We start from the raw sequence: 17,153 nt of genomic DNA on the forward strand, positions 1-17,153 counted from the left end.
TTTTTCTATAAAGTTGCAGTGAAGTTTAAAAAATTAGATTCATACAGATAGCAATGTGGGAAGAGATGCATGGTTGCTACATTATCTGTACAATGACTGATAATGTTCCATATGATGCATGTATATCTCTTGATAGGTTAGAAAATTGCAGTTTGTCAATAGAATGATCAACTTTTTTGGTCAGTTCTTTTCTCTAGAAATGACACGTTAAATATTTAGTGAAATTGAGATGCAGTAAGAGGACATGATGTATCACTTCAGCAAATGCTCTGTTAATGATTATATGAAATTGAATAACAATGTGCAATAAGTAAAACTAGGATTTGGAAAACTAGTGAAGAATTCAAAATCTCTTGAAGAAGAATATTGGGACATGTTTTCACTCAGAAAGAATTAACAAATGTTCAAAACATTTTATTAAGTTTGGAAATGTGAACATTTGATTGCTTGAAAACATTATGTTTTCAGAGCGGTCTTTCTATTTATGTTTTGAACCTAGGACTTATAAACAATTTATAATTTATACATATTTAAGTATATCTGACTTTTATGCAGAGGATTTATATCACTTATATATTATTTCCTTCAGCTCTGTAGATATCTGAAGTTGAAAAAATTGCAATAACCTAAGACTTTGAAATTCCATTAAAAGTGCTCCTGTTACCTGTTATGCTTGTGAATTTTTTTTTGTTTTGGTTTGTTTTGTTTTGCAATTGAATGAGGGAATTGTTCAGTTAACAAGACAAATATTTCATGACGTTAATTTCTAGATCTCCACTGAATCTGAATGATAGCAAGGGTGGGCATTTCAGGAAGAGGGCTGGCCTAAATTGATGATCAGATTACATAAAAGAATGCACTAGGAATGCAATTTATTTTATCTCAGGACATTGGAACAGGCAATATTTGATACCGGAGCCATGACTGGATGTCCGTTTTGGAAGAACAAATACCAGTAAGTACATTTCTCTTTTGTTGTGAATAAGAAAGAGATATTGGGATAAATAAAAACAAATGAAATAGATATATAAGTAACTAAAATAATAAATTTTTAAAAAATCCTAGAAGCAGCTAGTTTTAGTACCCTATTTTTATTTCTTTTTTTCAGTGATTTTAATTTACAAAAACAGAACCAGTCTTCGCTTGTTACAAATTCAAATAACCAGCACAGTGATGTAATCTGTTATAATGTTCTCTTCTGTTGGCAGTACTTAGCCCTGTTATCATTTGCTTATTCATAGATTTAATTTTACTAAACTGGCTTTGGAAGATGAGGCAGATGACAAATCACAAGAAGGATTAAACAAGGCTGGCAAAGGTGGTCTTATCTATGGCGAATATCTACATGTAAGTATGAGATAGTGGTAATGTTTTTAAAAATGACTAATCTGTAACTGAATCTTTCTGCAGTTTCTGTAGCTTTTTAAGAATGTTTTATGATTATGAAACTCTTGATTATTGTAATGAATCTTCAAAATACTGTCACGTTTTAGCTATAGATTCTTAAACTATCTCAGTAACCCCAATAGGCAAATAACCATCTGCCCCCTTCCCCCTGCCCAGAGTGGTTTTCCCAAGCAGCTGGGTGGTTATGAGTCCTACTTTAAAGGGAAGTTTTCCATTTGAAGATTTGCTTCAAATTAACTTTGATTTGGGTTTTTTTTTTTATGATTCTCCATTCTACCGATAGTTTATAAGGGCCTAGCCATCAACAGCATGTAGACTGAAGCATGTATAGTTCCACTAAGTTATGATGTGATACATTGAATTTAATTTGTAGTAATGTATTTTCTTTCTCTTTCTTTCTTTCTTTCTTTCTTTCTTTCTTTCTTTCTTTCTTTCTTTCTTTGTTTCTCTCTTTCTTTCTTTCTTTCTTTCTTTCTGGTCAATTTTTTTAAATTTTTTATTGCTTATACATAACAATGCATGAACAGTGTGATACCTGGATATCATACATTTTACTACACATAAACATAATATTATTACTCATAGTCATTACACTTCATTTTCATTTCATATTGTTTAAACATATCTAATACTACTGCCATTCAATTTCTAAACCTCCCTCTTATTATTGCATATATCTTGTGTATGTATATGTGTGTGTGTGTGTGTATGTGTGTGTTCCCCTCTTATTTCTATTTCTATTCTAACTTTTATTCATATCATTGTTGTATTCAAAGATGTTTCTTTTCTGTCTTCCATCTTTCACCTGCTTTATTATTCATATTTCCCTTATTTAACTCTTTACATCTGTATATATATTAAAAGTTTCATCCTTCATTCTTTCATTGTTCAGTGTTTTAATATATATTTCTAATATCAATCACAGTATAATTTAAACATATAAGGTAGATCTATTCATATTCCTTCCATTCATCCAATCCATGTAATTCTACTTCTAATACACATGCTTATATTAAAATGTATTATTTCATTATCTAATTACTCATTGTTTAATTTTATTAATATTTATTATTTTTAATTTTATTATTTCACTGCTAGTCATTATATTATTAGAGTGTGTTAATAATACCATCATTCATTCTCTAATTTTCCAATTAATGCAATTCTTATTCATAATTCCCATATTTCACTCTTTGTATTGAAATATTATCCTAATGCCTATCACAGTACATACAAAATAATTATCCAGTCTATATAATTCTAATGTTAATATACATGTTTTTGTTTAAATATATTCTTAAAGAATCTCCCTTCCTTTTTTTTTTCTATCCATCGTCTCTTGGCCTCAACAGTACCTTACTGTAAGTCTTATCCTTTTTAAAAAAAACTTGCCTCAAATATTCTTCTCTAGGATCCTTAATTCTATCTACATCTGCATCCTGACTATTCAATCCAACTTTTTCTCTTCTCCCTACCCTTATCCACTGTCTAATTTTAAAACTATCTATTCTAACCCCTATCTCCTTTCCCAAAATATCTCCTTGTTTCTCCCATTCTCTTTTTAGGTTTTTAAAATTATTTTCCTCCTGTTTAAATTCCTTGATCATTATTAGCTTTGATGGTATATTTTCTTTGTTGTCTTCTTTTTGCTGATTTCTCAGTTCTATTCCCCCCCCCCCATTACTTCTACTGGTTCCTTCTTTTCCTGAACATCCTGGTCTTTGCTCTTGTCCCTTGTGTACTATTTTCCAGTTTTTGTTCTACGTCATCAAATAATTCCATGATCATCTTGTGTTGTTTCTGTATCAAATACTTGATGAACTCCAGGTCCATCTCGTTTTTTTTATTTTAGTAGGTCCCACTTTTAGCCAAAAGTCCAGGAACCACTTGTTCAAAGCTGAACTTATACAAATCACAATTCTTTATATCTCATAAGTAATCAGTCAAATCCGTTTAAATCGACCAGAAGGTTATCCAAATCTTTTCAAATCACTTTTGTGAATTCAATCATATAACATAACATTCAGGAGTCTTTTAATTGAAGATCTTATTTAAATATTCAAGTCTCCAGTAATTTTAGGCTAGTTGAATGTAATCCAATAAGTGTTTTCACAGTCTTTTAAATGGTCATTCTCAAGCTTGTATATTTTTCCTCTTGTCAGCAGATGACACTCTACTTCACAATGCTGTCTGATTTTAATTATATTTCTAATTCTAATTCAAGTGAAAAAGCAGTGGTAATTTTTTTAAAATCCATAGTTCCACCATTTTAAAATGCCTTCTCAATAACACGTCTTCTCACTTTGAAAGTCCAGTTTTTTTGTATTTTTAGAGAATAAATTGTTTCCTCTCTCAAATCTCCTCCTTCATTTAATCACTTAATTACTTTCCAAAGTGCTTGTTTGCTGATTAACAAATAGCTGTAAGTCAATAGTTCCTCCGAATTTATTTGGGGTTAAAATTTGAATAGAAAGAATTCTTCTCACCCAGTTCATACCCTGTTCACCAAAGTTTGCTCCTGCACTGTGCTTAGCAGTGCATCTGGTTTTGTGGCAGCCATCATAGGCTGCCTCTGCTCCTTGTTGTGGCATAGAGATCAGGAATAATCGGTCTTCGTAACTTAATATGAACTACCAACTTTTTCTTTTCTCTCAGCAAAATATGTTCTGAATATTAGCATTTTGGATTTGTAGCAGAATAATATCTTAGGCTCTGCCAGTTGTAGTATAAATAATAGTCATGGGTTATTTTTTTAAAAAATAAAGTGAAGTCTTCACAGGGCAGAAGAAAAATACCATGTTATGCTTTTATTTTTCAATTGTTCATCTTTTTCCAGTAGGGTTTCCCTGCCAGACAAAAATCAATAGTAAAAAAAAATACCGAAAAAGCTCTACCAGTAGAAATGCAGCTTGAACAAACATTCTTATCCAGATCCATAATCTCCTATATTACTTTTAGGCTCAGAGTCACTTTTATTGGCTCTTGGCTTGCCCACTCCACTCCCCACCCCTGTGAAATTATTCTTGTCCTGCTGCTCTGGCAGCGGTTGTATTTTTCAGCAGAAAATCAGCTTTGTTTGATATCTAATTACATTAATGTGGGGATGGGGTGGCTGCAATAATTTTGCTATGTTAAACATAAACGCTGGCTCAAAAATACACGTGTCCCTAGGCCATGTTAACTATGGGACCATCTCCTTCCAATATGAACATTTTGTGTTTTTAGAATGATTCAGAGAAAGGAAAGCATTGGTGCTTCCCAAACTTTGGTGTCCTGCTCATCCTTAATCTAAGAACAGCCCTATTAATTAATATGTTTAAAGACATGCTATGTATGGACACAGCTTTAAAGCTATTGTTTTCAAAATATAAAAGACTGATTATCAAGACTGCTTTTTTAATAAAGATTATGTGATACAGAATTAAATGACATTATCTGCAGAATTATTGTTGTCTTTCTTTTAAAGCTGGATAAAATATTGAATGCACAGGAACTTCAGAGTGAAAATAAGGGAAACAAAATTCACGATGAACATCTGTTTATTGTGACCCATCAAGGTAAATCCTGAATAATCCAGTTTATTTTATTATCTGGTGATTACAAATACATGTTTGCTTTTTAATAAAAATGATTTTGTTCTATATACTATTTTAGAATAAATAAAAGCTGCTAATATAAGGCTTCAATTTCCATAACTATATCTTAGCTGAAAAGGCTGATGAATAACATTTGAATTGTCTTCAAATTTTGAACAATCCCTAGATTTCTTAAAACCAAAAAAGTTAAGATGTGTATAGGCAATCTTTCTAACTTATGCCAAAACTGCTAACTTTACAGAATGCAGAACATATATGCAATACATAAGAAAATGCAAATAAACTGAAGTTCATTAATTAATTACTATTATTGATTCAGTAATATTCAATAAATGCAGGTATTTATTGTGCTTATTATCCAACTTTGTGATTTTAAAGCATGTACATGGATACAGATCTGATTCTGTATGTATATATATATTTCAAGCTATTTAGCTCTCATCAGCTAGCCATACCCTTACTGGGAATCAAACCTGTGCTATATTGCATCTTAGGCAGATGTGTTAACCATATTTGGGCATACCGGGGGTTGTATATATATATGTTCTGACCCCCCCCTTGACGGCTCGTTAACAAACGCAGACAAACAAGGCTTAAGAGGCCTTTTTATCAGATTTTCAGTTCAAACTGGCTTTGAGCCCAGAAAATAACGTAAACAAAACTCTGATAAGAATTCCAAAACAAACGCTTACAAGCAAGATGCATTTCTTCCGAAGTCTTCACGGAACAGTTTTACATGAAAACATCAAAGCATTTCTCCAAATGTAACAGGCATAATCACAAGTAATAAGCCAGCAATATTGTACCAGACACGGAACACATGAAGGAACGGATGAACGGATGTTGACTCCAGCAACTTGGGCATGGCAGCATCTCTCCTTTTATCTCCAAACCTGCCTCTAACCACTCCCAGCTGCCTAATGACTCTTGATCCTGAAAAAGCTCTCAGCAGAACTGCTGAATCACCACACTGAATTTTGTATGCTGAAAAAACTCTCAGCAGAACTGCTGAATCCTCACACTGAATTTTGTATGCTGAAAAAGCTCTCAGCATAACTGCTGAGAGTATATATACACACACATACATACATACACACATACACACAGACACATTATGTTGTATTTATGTTCTATACATGCTTGCAGGTTTCATTTAGTTTCATCCATAAATTTCCCTGGCTACGGTAGGTTTACGCTGGAGCATAGTTTTATTTTGCTAACTTTTTAAAAGTTACAGTATTTTTATGTAGCAAAACCCAATATATGTATTTTGCATTATAGTATCAAGCTGCAAAGTCTGTACTTTTTACATTTGTGTTGTAATATCACATGCAAATACGTAAGCTTTCATTGTGAATTACAAGCTATATTGCAAAATTTTGATGAAAACATTGCTACTTATGCTTCTGCCTTAAAATTATAAATGTCATTCTGGAATGGAGATGTTACTTGCAGAAACTGTAAACTGTAAATTAAAACCTTGGGGAGTTTCTATTACAATTGCAACAGTAAAAAGTTTTATTAGAAAGTGTAGGTTTCAAATCCTCATTCATCTACAAAACCATCAGAATAATCTTTGACCCAATCATATCACTTCAATTAAGCTATTTCACCAAGTCATTGCAGAGTAAAAGAAGGGTGAGGGGAAACACTGTCCATACTGATTTGGCAGAATGGTGATGTAAAGATAATCATTGATCCATTTGCTATTAATGTTTATTATTAATAAAGAAATAAAGGATATATGTGAGAGCACCCTAGATATTAAATTATCTCCAGATTTTTGCGATACGAGCATCTGGCCAAAATTATACAGTCATTAGATGCATCATTAACTAGTAACAGCAATCATACAAATTAGTCATTTATATACAAAGTCGCAGCATTTTGAATCATCTGTCTATTCTCAGCCTTCTTGTGCTAAAATATTTTTTTAATAAGAGCACAAGCAACTTTCACAAATTTTAAATGATAGATACATTATATAACTAGGGGCAAATTTCTCAGTAACATCCTTCTTGTATAGACAAGCATATAATTTGCCTAAATAGAAATATTATCTGTAGAGGAGACTGCAATTCAAATTATTGGTGGTGATTACAGAATGTAAATCTGCTGGAGAGCTGATGATTGCAAGTTTATGTACTGTTTAAATCAGAGGTGGCTTGTTCCCAGTTCAGCCCGGATCTCCCAAACTGGTAGTAGCGGCAGCGGGGGGCTCTGCCCACCTGCCCAAGTGCTTCTGCACATACACAGAATTGAGCGAACCTGTAGGAAAACATTTGGAAACTCACCACTGGTTTAACTATTCAGATATGAGTATCATGTTGTTTGCTCTGAACAGAATCACGGAGTGCTTGGTCTGGTCTTTATTATTACTGCAAAAGAACAATCTGGGACTATTGTCTGCACTGTGATATTACAACTAGCAACTTCTATTGATTTGACATTGTAGATTCTTCAGATGTACATTTAAATGCTACTTCAGGGACAAATGGGGTTGTGTTTCTTTACAACATACTTCACTATAAAGTTTGTATATACATACTGTACTTTTTAGTAGCTAGACTTTTTTTAAAGATGTTTGATTATTTGGCATTAACATTAAGATGAGGATTTTTGAAAAGTGATGTGATTCTGATTTAAATCTTTGTATTCAGAGAGATACATCTACAAACTTTGCTTTCTATATCAAAACCATCAAATCTCAGCCAAAGTACTGCATTGGCCTTGAAAAGCAACTGAAAAATAATCAGGATAGAAAAATATATTGATTTATAGCACTTTTGGGTTTTAAAAATATTTTAAATATTATATTAATCTCTATTAATTCACTTTTATTTATTGCTTGAAAACTGAACTAATGTTCCTTTCAACTTTAGCTTATGAATTATGGTTCAAGCAGATCCTGTGGGAATTGGATTCTGTTCGAGTGATATTTGAGAATGGCCATGTAAGTAGAATAGAACTGTTTTATTTAAATCTCTCTTTGGATTCTGATTCTTATAAAAAACAATTTGAAATTCAGCTTGTGAAATTTGGATATTCTGAACATCTACAATAATCACCATTTTTTGGATGCAAGTTAGATTAAATCTCTAAAATTTATGACTGAAGAGCACAATTAAAATTCTTTGGGCTGCAGTCCTATACACTTTTACCAGAAAGAAAATCTTATTATTTGGAGGGAAATCCCACTGTACTCACCGATGTATTCTGACAAAGAAAGAAGGACATCAGGCAACAGGAGATGAAAATATGGAAATATCAAAATTGTGCCTGGGGGCTGTGAGGGACCAATGGATGATGGATGGGGCAAAACAAGCCTAGATTAAACCCTAGTAAGGTGGGCTATTTGTAAATGTTATCGAAATGTACAATTCAAGCAGTCTATTGTGGGTTATGATTTTATTGTTATTGTTCTGCTTTATCAGCCAAATCATAATAGTATTTTCTATATATACATTCAAACTAAGGTGAGAGATGAAAGAAACATGCTGAAAATGGTTACTCGGATGCAGAGAATTTCAATAATCCTTAAATTGCTTGTGGAACAATTTTCTGTCCTAGAAACAATGACAGCACTGGACTTCTTTGACTTTAGGTACAAACATTTCAGTTACTATGTTTGCAAATGTCTTAAAATGAATTTATAGGAAACAAAATACTGATAAAGAAAATTTTTTGTAGCTTCAGATTCAAATGAGGAGTTGTTGGTGCTCTCTGAGCTTGGTTGCTTTCTTGCAGACATTTCATTATCCAATCTAGGTAATATCAGCAGTGCTAGTAGAGTTTGCTCTTTGTTTATATTATAGTGGCTTACCCTGTTAGTGTTGGTGGGAACGGTCTTACAGGTTCTTTGTTTGGACTGCTTACTGTTAGCGTATTTGGCAATTCCTTGATTGGGGTATTCTATACTTCTTGATTGTTAATCTATACTAATCTGGCAGTGGAGGGTTTCAAAAATTGTTCGAACCTACTCTGTGGGTGTGGCCTCCTTTGTGGGAGTGGCTTGCTGCCCATGTGACCAGATGGGAGTGGCTTGCCACCCATGTGACCGGATATGAAGATGTCGACGACACTTGTCAGAACCACCTTAAATTACCTCACACACAGCACTGGCATGCATAAGAATATGATGTAAACTTGTTTTTTTAAAGGCATCTTTGGTTTGCATTAAAACAACTTCAACACACGCAATGTTCTGATTGCACCACAAAAGCAGTAGTCATCCTTACCTTTCACAGAGGCACTGAGTTTTATAAATATGAGCATGATAGTGTAGAATAATCATATGCAAGGACCAGTGGTGGTTTCAAAATTTTTTGGAACCTCTTCTGTAGGTGTGGCCTGCTTTCCGGGTCCACTGATGGAATCTCTTCTAACCGGTTCGGTAGATTTGACGAACCGGTTCTACCGAATAGGTGCGAACTGGTAGGAACCTACCTCTGTCATCTGGGTATTGATTGCTGGTGGGGAAGTGTTCCCTTTTGGCTTGTTTATTGTCTCTTTTGCACATTATGTAGATATTGTTTATGTTTATGTCTGGCTAACTTGTCAGAGTGCCAAGCTTCTAGACAGGAAGTCCAAACAAGGTAACCGTGAACAACCCAATCAAAGTACCTCTAAGACCACTCCCACCAACACTGACAGGGCAACCAGTAGAATATAAAATTAGAGCAACTCCACTCCCTTCTAGAATTGATGATATTACCTAGTTTGGATAATGAAACAACCAAGCTCAGAGAACACCAAGGACCCCTCACAAAATACTCAGTATTATTTTTTTTATCAGGATTTGTAGTGATGATAACAGTAATTTATCAGCATTTCACAGAATTGAAGAAGTCTTTATCCTGACAGGATTAGAAATCTAGAATACAAAAAAAGGAAAAAAATACAAAGGAGAGAACAATGAAAACAGGGGAAACCAGTAAAGAACTTCAAACTACATATGAATTGCAGGTTTAACTGGCATGTCTGTGGTATACAAAATAGATATAACATTACTAGATGGCATCTAAGGTATACATTACCATATTTTTAAAATGGCCAAATCTTACAAGATCACCAACTCACATGAGTTTTTAATGATCCTGCATGGAACCATTGAAATTTCACAAATTTACTAATCTAAGATTTCAGAAATTTTAAAAATTGTGGGTTGTGTGTGTTTGTGGGTTTTTTTGGGGTGGTGGTGGAGACAGAACATTGTTCCTATTGTACAATGCTGTTCAAAATCTTCTGAAACAAGTCATTCCACTGGTTAATTGTTCTCACTGTTAGGAAGTTTCTGTTTAATTCTAAGTTGCTTCTCTCCTTAATTAGTTTATCTTTATGGTCTACCTGAAATGGTCAACCTCTTATAGTACATCCTGCTACTTAAGAATTAGGCTGGAAACTTCACATGAGATGTGAATGACTTTTTCCAAGTCCTTTAGGAAAAATATGAATGCCGTATTTCTATCCTTATTCAGATGTTTTGGATGGCATTCTGGATGAATTAAAATAAAAATTAAGTAGCAAGTTTCAACTTAATTCCAGTTTGTATAAACACATACTGTAACTGGGCATATATATTTAGAAATAAGCCTTACAATGTTTGAGTCACTTTTGATTAAGCATACAAAATGCTGGGAGGAAGGCACCGAAATTGACCTAATTAAAATCAATGAGACAAGTTATCCAGGATTAATATAAATCTAATTTATTTCCAAAGATATGATTCTATGCCTAAAATTGGGATTCTGTCCAGAGTGATTGCTTGAACAAAGATTGATGATTCAATAACTTCATAATTACTTGTGATTAACACCACAAAATCAAACATGCTTTTTTATGCAGAATAATACATTAAAGCTCTTTCTCCTATTTTTAAAGAGATTATCTGAGTCCAGCTTCAGGATTCCAGAGCTTACAGTTTCGATTATTGGAAAATAAGATTGGTGTCCCTCAAAGTTTGAGAGTTCCATATAACAGAAGGCACTATCGGGATAACTTCAAGGGAAAGGAATATGAATTATTGCTTAAATCAGAACAAGAGCCAACACTACTGCAGCTAGTCAACGTATGATTTTTCTCATTTACTATTTAACTGGTCATGGAGAGTTGTGATCTAAAAGGGCTCATCCACTCTTGGGATTTGTTCACAGCTTTTTCTTTATTTTTGTTTTAGCTTAGTTGAACTTTGCCACACTGGAATAGGTATTGGTAAAATATAAGGAATTAAAAACTGGGTGGGTGTTCTGGTGGGATATGGGAAGGAAGGCTGCTATTCCTATTATTTTGTCTGTTGATGCTATGTTTTGCTATGGCTAATCAGTAAGCATTAGCTTGCTAATTCACACATTGTAACTGGTGCAATCATTTGATGTTTACTTCCTTGTGTTTTATAAGGCATGGCTGGAAAGGACACCAGGACTTGAACCAGAAGGATTTAATTTCTGGGGAAAATTTGAAGCAAATGTACTTAATGGATTACAACAAGAATACGCAATAGTACAGGTACGTATTCCAAATTATCATGTTGTCCTTACCTAGATTAATAAAGTAGCTTTCCAGAGGTGATCAACATTTGTAGTAAAACTTCCTGGTTGCAGTTCTAACCTGCCAGTTAAACCTCCATATATGTATGAATTTCCATATGGATTAATATAAACTTGCTGAGGCATATATTTATCAATGGGCATGCATGGGTTCTGATTGCTTTTATTGAAATAATGAAAGCAGAATTGCAGTGAAGCTTTGGCCTTTTGGAAATATATATGTTGCACCATTGCATGCATATATAAGAGGAATAGGAATAGGTCTTATGTCATGATTGCATAATCATGGCACTGCTGATATCATTTTGGCCTCCTTGACCATCATGCATAAGGTGACCAGATTTTCAGATTGGTAAAGAGGGACATCTTTGACCGGGGGGGGGGGGCTTGATTAAAAGATTTATATGGAGCAACAAACATTTTCATACAATGCAAAAATAGTATTGTAATATTTTTTTTATTTCAACATAACTACAATTTACAAATATAAATTGTAACTGTTGCCAAACATCAAAATTTTGATCACGTGACCACGAGGATGCTGCAACGGTTGCTAAGTGTGAAAATGGTTGCTAAGTGGGAAAAATGGTCATCAGTCACATTTTTCAACGCCATTGTAACTTTGGTCACTATACCACCTTTCTTGCCAAAGTTCTTAAGTGAATCTTAAGTGAAGATGTTATATCTTAAGTGAATCTTAAGTCTTAAGTGAAGATGTTATACAGTAGAACCTCTGGTCACGAATGCTTCTGACCAAAATATTCACATCCCCCCCCCGCTGATTTCCCCTTCTGCACCATTTTTTTGTAAGCGCCAAATTTCCAAAATTAGGTTTGATTCTTGACCAAATCAGTTTGCGACCAAAGTTATGGAACGAATTATGGTTGTGACCAGAGGTTCTACTGTATTCATGCCTTTACATACTCTATATCACCTCAAAATGTTGCACAGCCTTCATAAGTTTCTAATACAGATAAAATTAAATACAACATCAAAACCATAAAAAAGTAAAATTAACCTGGCTGGAAAATCCTATGCCTGTCTTGCTATTATTACTGACACACTTGCTGCAGTATTTGATGGCTAAAAGAAAAAAAATTGTTAAAGTGTGTATTATGTTCACTCCCATGTCTTGTCTGCTGCGTTGATTTTGAATTCATTAAAAGAGCTTATTTTACATCAAATCCCTCTCATATTATTCTCCTATGTTCAATAAACCCTAAGAGACAGCATACTATCAATGTTCCCTCTAATTTTTTTTCAGTGTGAGCGGAAAAGTATAGTGTTTGAGCTGCACAGTTTCATGCCTGAGCACCTAAGAGAGCAACAGTTTGAACTGCTGTCACGTCTGCTGGACATTTGCACAACATTCCAAGCGTCAAGCGCCAATTGCGAGCGAGGTTTCAGCCTGATGAATGCCAGGCATGAAAATGTGCCACTCAAACACTATACTTTTCCGCTCACACTGGAAAAAAAAGGCTCTCTGCTCAGCTTTTACATTGTTAGACTGGCTAGAGAGAGACATGGCACCAACAGCCGGGGTCCTGGCATTTTGCAGGCAACCTGTCCTCTCACATTCCTTTGGAATGCAACCCATCACATTTGAATTAGATTTTGCCAATTAGATTTTGCCAATTATCCTATTAAAAGATAATCCTATTATTCTAAAATATGACTAACTCAATATTAAAAACTGTAAATATTTAATGCTGATAAATAATAGCAGTAATTGTTATTTAGTATGATTAAAATCAGTATTGATATATCAATATAATATCTATCAAAATTGACAATAAACACTAAAATAAGAATACAAATATATAATTTGCAATATAAATGTAATAAATATAATATATAAATGCAACATAAATGTAATAAAATAATTTATCATGAAACTCTCCCCCTTTAAAGTAGTAAGATCAATTAAATAGTCTAGCAAGTTTGGACTATATGCTATGTTATGTTACATAAGAATATATATACCTCAGAATCTGCAAAATGCCAGGACCCGGCTGTTGGTGCCATGTCTCTCTCTAGCCAGTCTAACAATGTAAAAGCTGAGCAGAGAGCTTTTTTTTCCAGTGCGAGCGGAAAAGTATAGTGTTTGAGTGGCACATTTTCATGCCTGGCATTCATCAGGCTGAAACCTCGTTCGCAATTGGCGCTTGACGCTTGGAATGTTGTGCAAATGTCCAGCAGACGTGACAGCAGTTCAAACTGTTGCTCTCTTAGGTGCTCAGGCATGAAACTGTGCAGCTCAAACACTATACTCTTCCGCTCACACTGAAAAAAAATTAGAGGGAACATTGATAGTATGCTGTCTCTTAGGGTTTATTGAACATAGGAGAATAATAGGAGAGGGATTTGATGTAAAATAAGCTCTTTTAATGAATTCAAAATCAACGCAGCAGACAAGACATGGGAGTGAACATAATACACACTTTAACAATTTTTTTTTTCTTTTAGCCATCAAATACTGCAGCAAGTGTGTCAGTAATAATAGCAAGACAGGCATAGGATTTTCCAGCCAGGTTAATTTTACTTTTTTATGGTTTTGATGTTGTATTTAATTTTATCTGTATTAGAAACTTATGAAGGCTGTGCAACATTTTGAGGTGATATAGAGTATGTAAAGGCATGAATACAGTAGAACCTCTGGTCACAACCATAATTTGTTCCATAACTTTGGCCTCAAACTGATTTGGTCATGAATCAAACCTAATTTTGGAAATTTGGCGCTTACAAAAAAAATGGTGCAGAAGGGGAAATCAGCAGGGGGGGGGAAATGTGAATATTTTGGTCAGAAGCGTTCGTGACCAGAGGTTCTACTGTATAACATCTTCACTTAAGACTTAAGATTCACTTAAGATATAATATCTTCACTTAAGATTCACTTAAGAACTGTGGCAAGAAAGGTGGTATAGTGACCAAAGTTACAATGGTGTTGAAAAAAGTGACTGATGACCATTTTTCACACTTAGCGACCATTTTCACACTTAGCGACCGTTGCAGCATCCTCATGGTCACGTGATCAAAATTTTGATGTTTGGCAACAGTTACAATTTATATTTGTAAATTGTAGTTATGTTGAAATAAAAAAAATATTACAATACTATTTTTGCGTTGTATGAAAATTTTTGTTGCTCCGTATAAAATTTTTAATCAAGCCCCCCCACCCCCCGGTCAAAGGTGTCCCTCTTTACCAATCTGAAAATCTGGTCACCTTAGTCATGCCGGCACTTTAGCGTGCCCCTCAGCCGTCATTCAGCGAAACATGTTTCGCTGAATGGCGGCCGAGTTCTAAACTGCTGGCATGACTTTGAAGTGCCGGCTTGCCTTCTGCACAGGCCGACGTGGAAGGCAAGCCAGCACTTCAAAGTCATGCCGGTACTTTAGCGTGCTGGCAGGCAGGGCTGGAGCGAGTGAGCGAGCGTGCTCCGTCCCGGTGGGTGCATGAGCAGAGCACTTTCCCAGCACTCCTGTGCCTGGAGAGCTCCGTCTGCATATGAGCCCGGGATCCGCTGCTTGCGCTCCCTTGCTCCTCCCCGCCACCCGCCTTCCCTATCTAGGGGCTCCTCCAGCAGAAGTAGCAGAGTCGTGTTGAGTGCTGCTCTTCCTTCGTCCGCGCTCTTCCCGCCTGGACGCCCAAAGCCTCCCAGCCCGCCTGGCCCGGCGCGGGTCAGCTGCAGAGTGGGCGGCGATCCCACCACCATCCGCCCACTCACTCACCCCGCCCATCACTTACTCTGAGTTCGGAGAAGAAGCGGCGGCCCCAGGTGGCTCTTTTCGCGGAGACTTTCCCACGGCTTCTCCGGAAGCGGGGCTGGAAAGGCGAGCTCGCTCCCCTGCCCATCCGCCCGCTCACTCGCTACGCTACCCCGCCCATGCAAGCGGCAGTGGATGGGTGGGGGAGCGAGTCGAAGAAGGCACCAAAATTAAGCGGGATCTTTTGGGAATGGCCCGGGACGCGGGAAAAATTATGAGAAGGTGTGCCTGTCCCGCCAAATGCAGGACGTCTGGTCACCTTAATCATGCAGATTCTACTGATGGGGAGAACATTCATCTATGGCAATAGTACATGAATGTCTTCTTAAATAGTTCAGTTCTCAAATGTTGATGTGCTGTAGATGAGGTTGACTTATTTTAATAAGTTCAGACACTGAATCAGATAATCTGACAAAATCTAAAGTTCTTATTTGGACATTTAAACAAATAAAATAGTCAAAATAAATTAATTCAGGAATAATTATATAGTTACAAGCTAACAGTTTTTAAGGATATATAAGAAAATGTGTCATTAATAAATGTGGTTATTTTGTTAGAATATAGACTGGTTATTCATTTCTATGCTCAAGTTTGTTTTAGGATAATAGTTCGGTATAGTCAATAAATTCCATCCATATTTAGGATACTCCATGCTCTTCCCATTTGCCTCCAGGTGTGTTGAAAGCTGCAGTCTTGGGAAAACTAGAGGACCATGTTAGAAAAAGTTCATGGTCTATCAATTGATCCATAAGCAGAGGCAGCCAAGTCTGCAGTAGTTTCCTTTTCATGTTGACATTTTTGGTATTGGACCTGGGTACTTGAGAGACCGCCTGCTGCCAATTACCTCCCAAAGACCCATTAGATCACACAGATTAGGCCTCCTCCGGGTTCCGTCTACTGGCCAATGTCATCTGGCTACTACCCGGGGAGGGCCTTCTCTGTGGTGGCTCCAGCCCTTTGGAACGAGCTCCCCGCAGAGATTCGGACCCTCACCTCTCTCCAGGCCTTCCGAAAAGCCGTTAAAACCTGGCTGTGTCGGCAGGCCTGGGGTCGATGAGTTCCCTTCCCCTCTCGAATCGTGTGGCTGTTGGTTGTTTTAAATTCCCTTGTACTTTTTTGTTGTAGCTCTTTGTGTTTCCCTTCCCCTCCCTTGGGTTTGTGCGCCGCCCTGAGTCCCGCCGGGAATAGGGCGGCATATAAATAAAATGAACCTTGAACCTTGAACCTTTTGTGTTTTATTTTAATCACACATGCACACAGAATGAACCGTGATTGTCACAAGCTAAAGAAAGGACTTGTGGGAAAAAGTTGCAAATATATGAAATGCAAAGGGAAAATATTCCACATAAATGCAATTAGATAAGTAAAATGCGTTTTTTAAAAGAATAATTGTCTTTGAAAGGCTAAAGAAGACTCTGAGGAAAAAGAAGATCAAATGGCAGAACTTAAGAAGCAAAAAGAAGTACTTATGTCATTATTTGATGAAAAACTCCATGAACATCTTTTTAGTAAAGGTAAGCATAGTAAAGGCAAACACAGGTAGTTCTCGACTTACAACAATACATTTAGTGACGGTTCAAACTTACAAAAGCACTGAATAAAATATTTTATTATGAATAAATTGTGACCATTTTTCACCCTTACAACCATTGCAGCATCCCCATGGTCACTTGATCAAAATTCAGACGCTTGGCAACTGACTCATATTTATGACGGTTGCAGTGTCCTGAGGTCATGTGATCATCTTTTATGATCTTCTGACAAGCAAAGTCAATGGGCAAATCAGATTCACTTAACCATATTACTGTAACAACCACAATGATTCATTTAACAAAAGTGG

General features: G+C 35.8%; 1 protein-coding gene across 1 annotated transcript in view; it reads left to right on the forward strand.

Moving 5' to 3' along the window:
• Positions 1 to 352: 352 nt before the first annotated feature.
• The window catches only part of TDO2 (tryptophan 2,3-dioxygenase), a 24,084-nt gene continuing 7,283 nt past the window's right edge, over positions 353 to 17,153 (forward strand). Inside the window, exons 1-8 of the mRNA XM_032223629.1 lie at positions 353 to 955; positions 1,242 to 1,347; positions 4,874 to 4,964; positions 7,886 to 7,956; positions 8,480 to 8,607; positions 10,884 to 11,070; positions 11,400 to 11,507; positions 16,716 to 16,827. Coding sequence (XP_032079520.1) covers positions 921 to 955; positions 1,242 to 1,347; positions 4,874 to 4,964; positions 7,886 to 7,956; positions 8,480 to 8,607; positions 10,884 to 11,070; positions 11,400 to 11,507; positions 16,716 to 16,827 — 838 coding nt within the window. The 5' untranslated portion in view covers positions 353 to 920. The remainder of the gene's footprint in view (positions 956 to 1,241; positions 1,348 to 4,873; positions 4,965 to 7,885; positions 7,957 to 8,479; positions 8,608 to 10,883; positions 11,071 to 11,399; positions 11,508 to 16,715; positions 16,828 to 17,153) is intronic.

This window comes from Thamnophis elegans, chromosome 9, assembly GCF_009769535.1.
Source record: "Thamnophis elegans isolate rThaEle1 chromosome 9, rThaEle1.pri, whole genome shotgun sequence".
Taxonomy (NCBI): domain Eukaryota; kingdom Metazoa; phylum Chordata; class Lepidosauria; order Squamata; family Colubridae; genus Thamnophis; species Thamnophis elegans.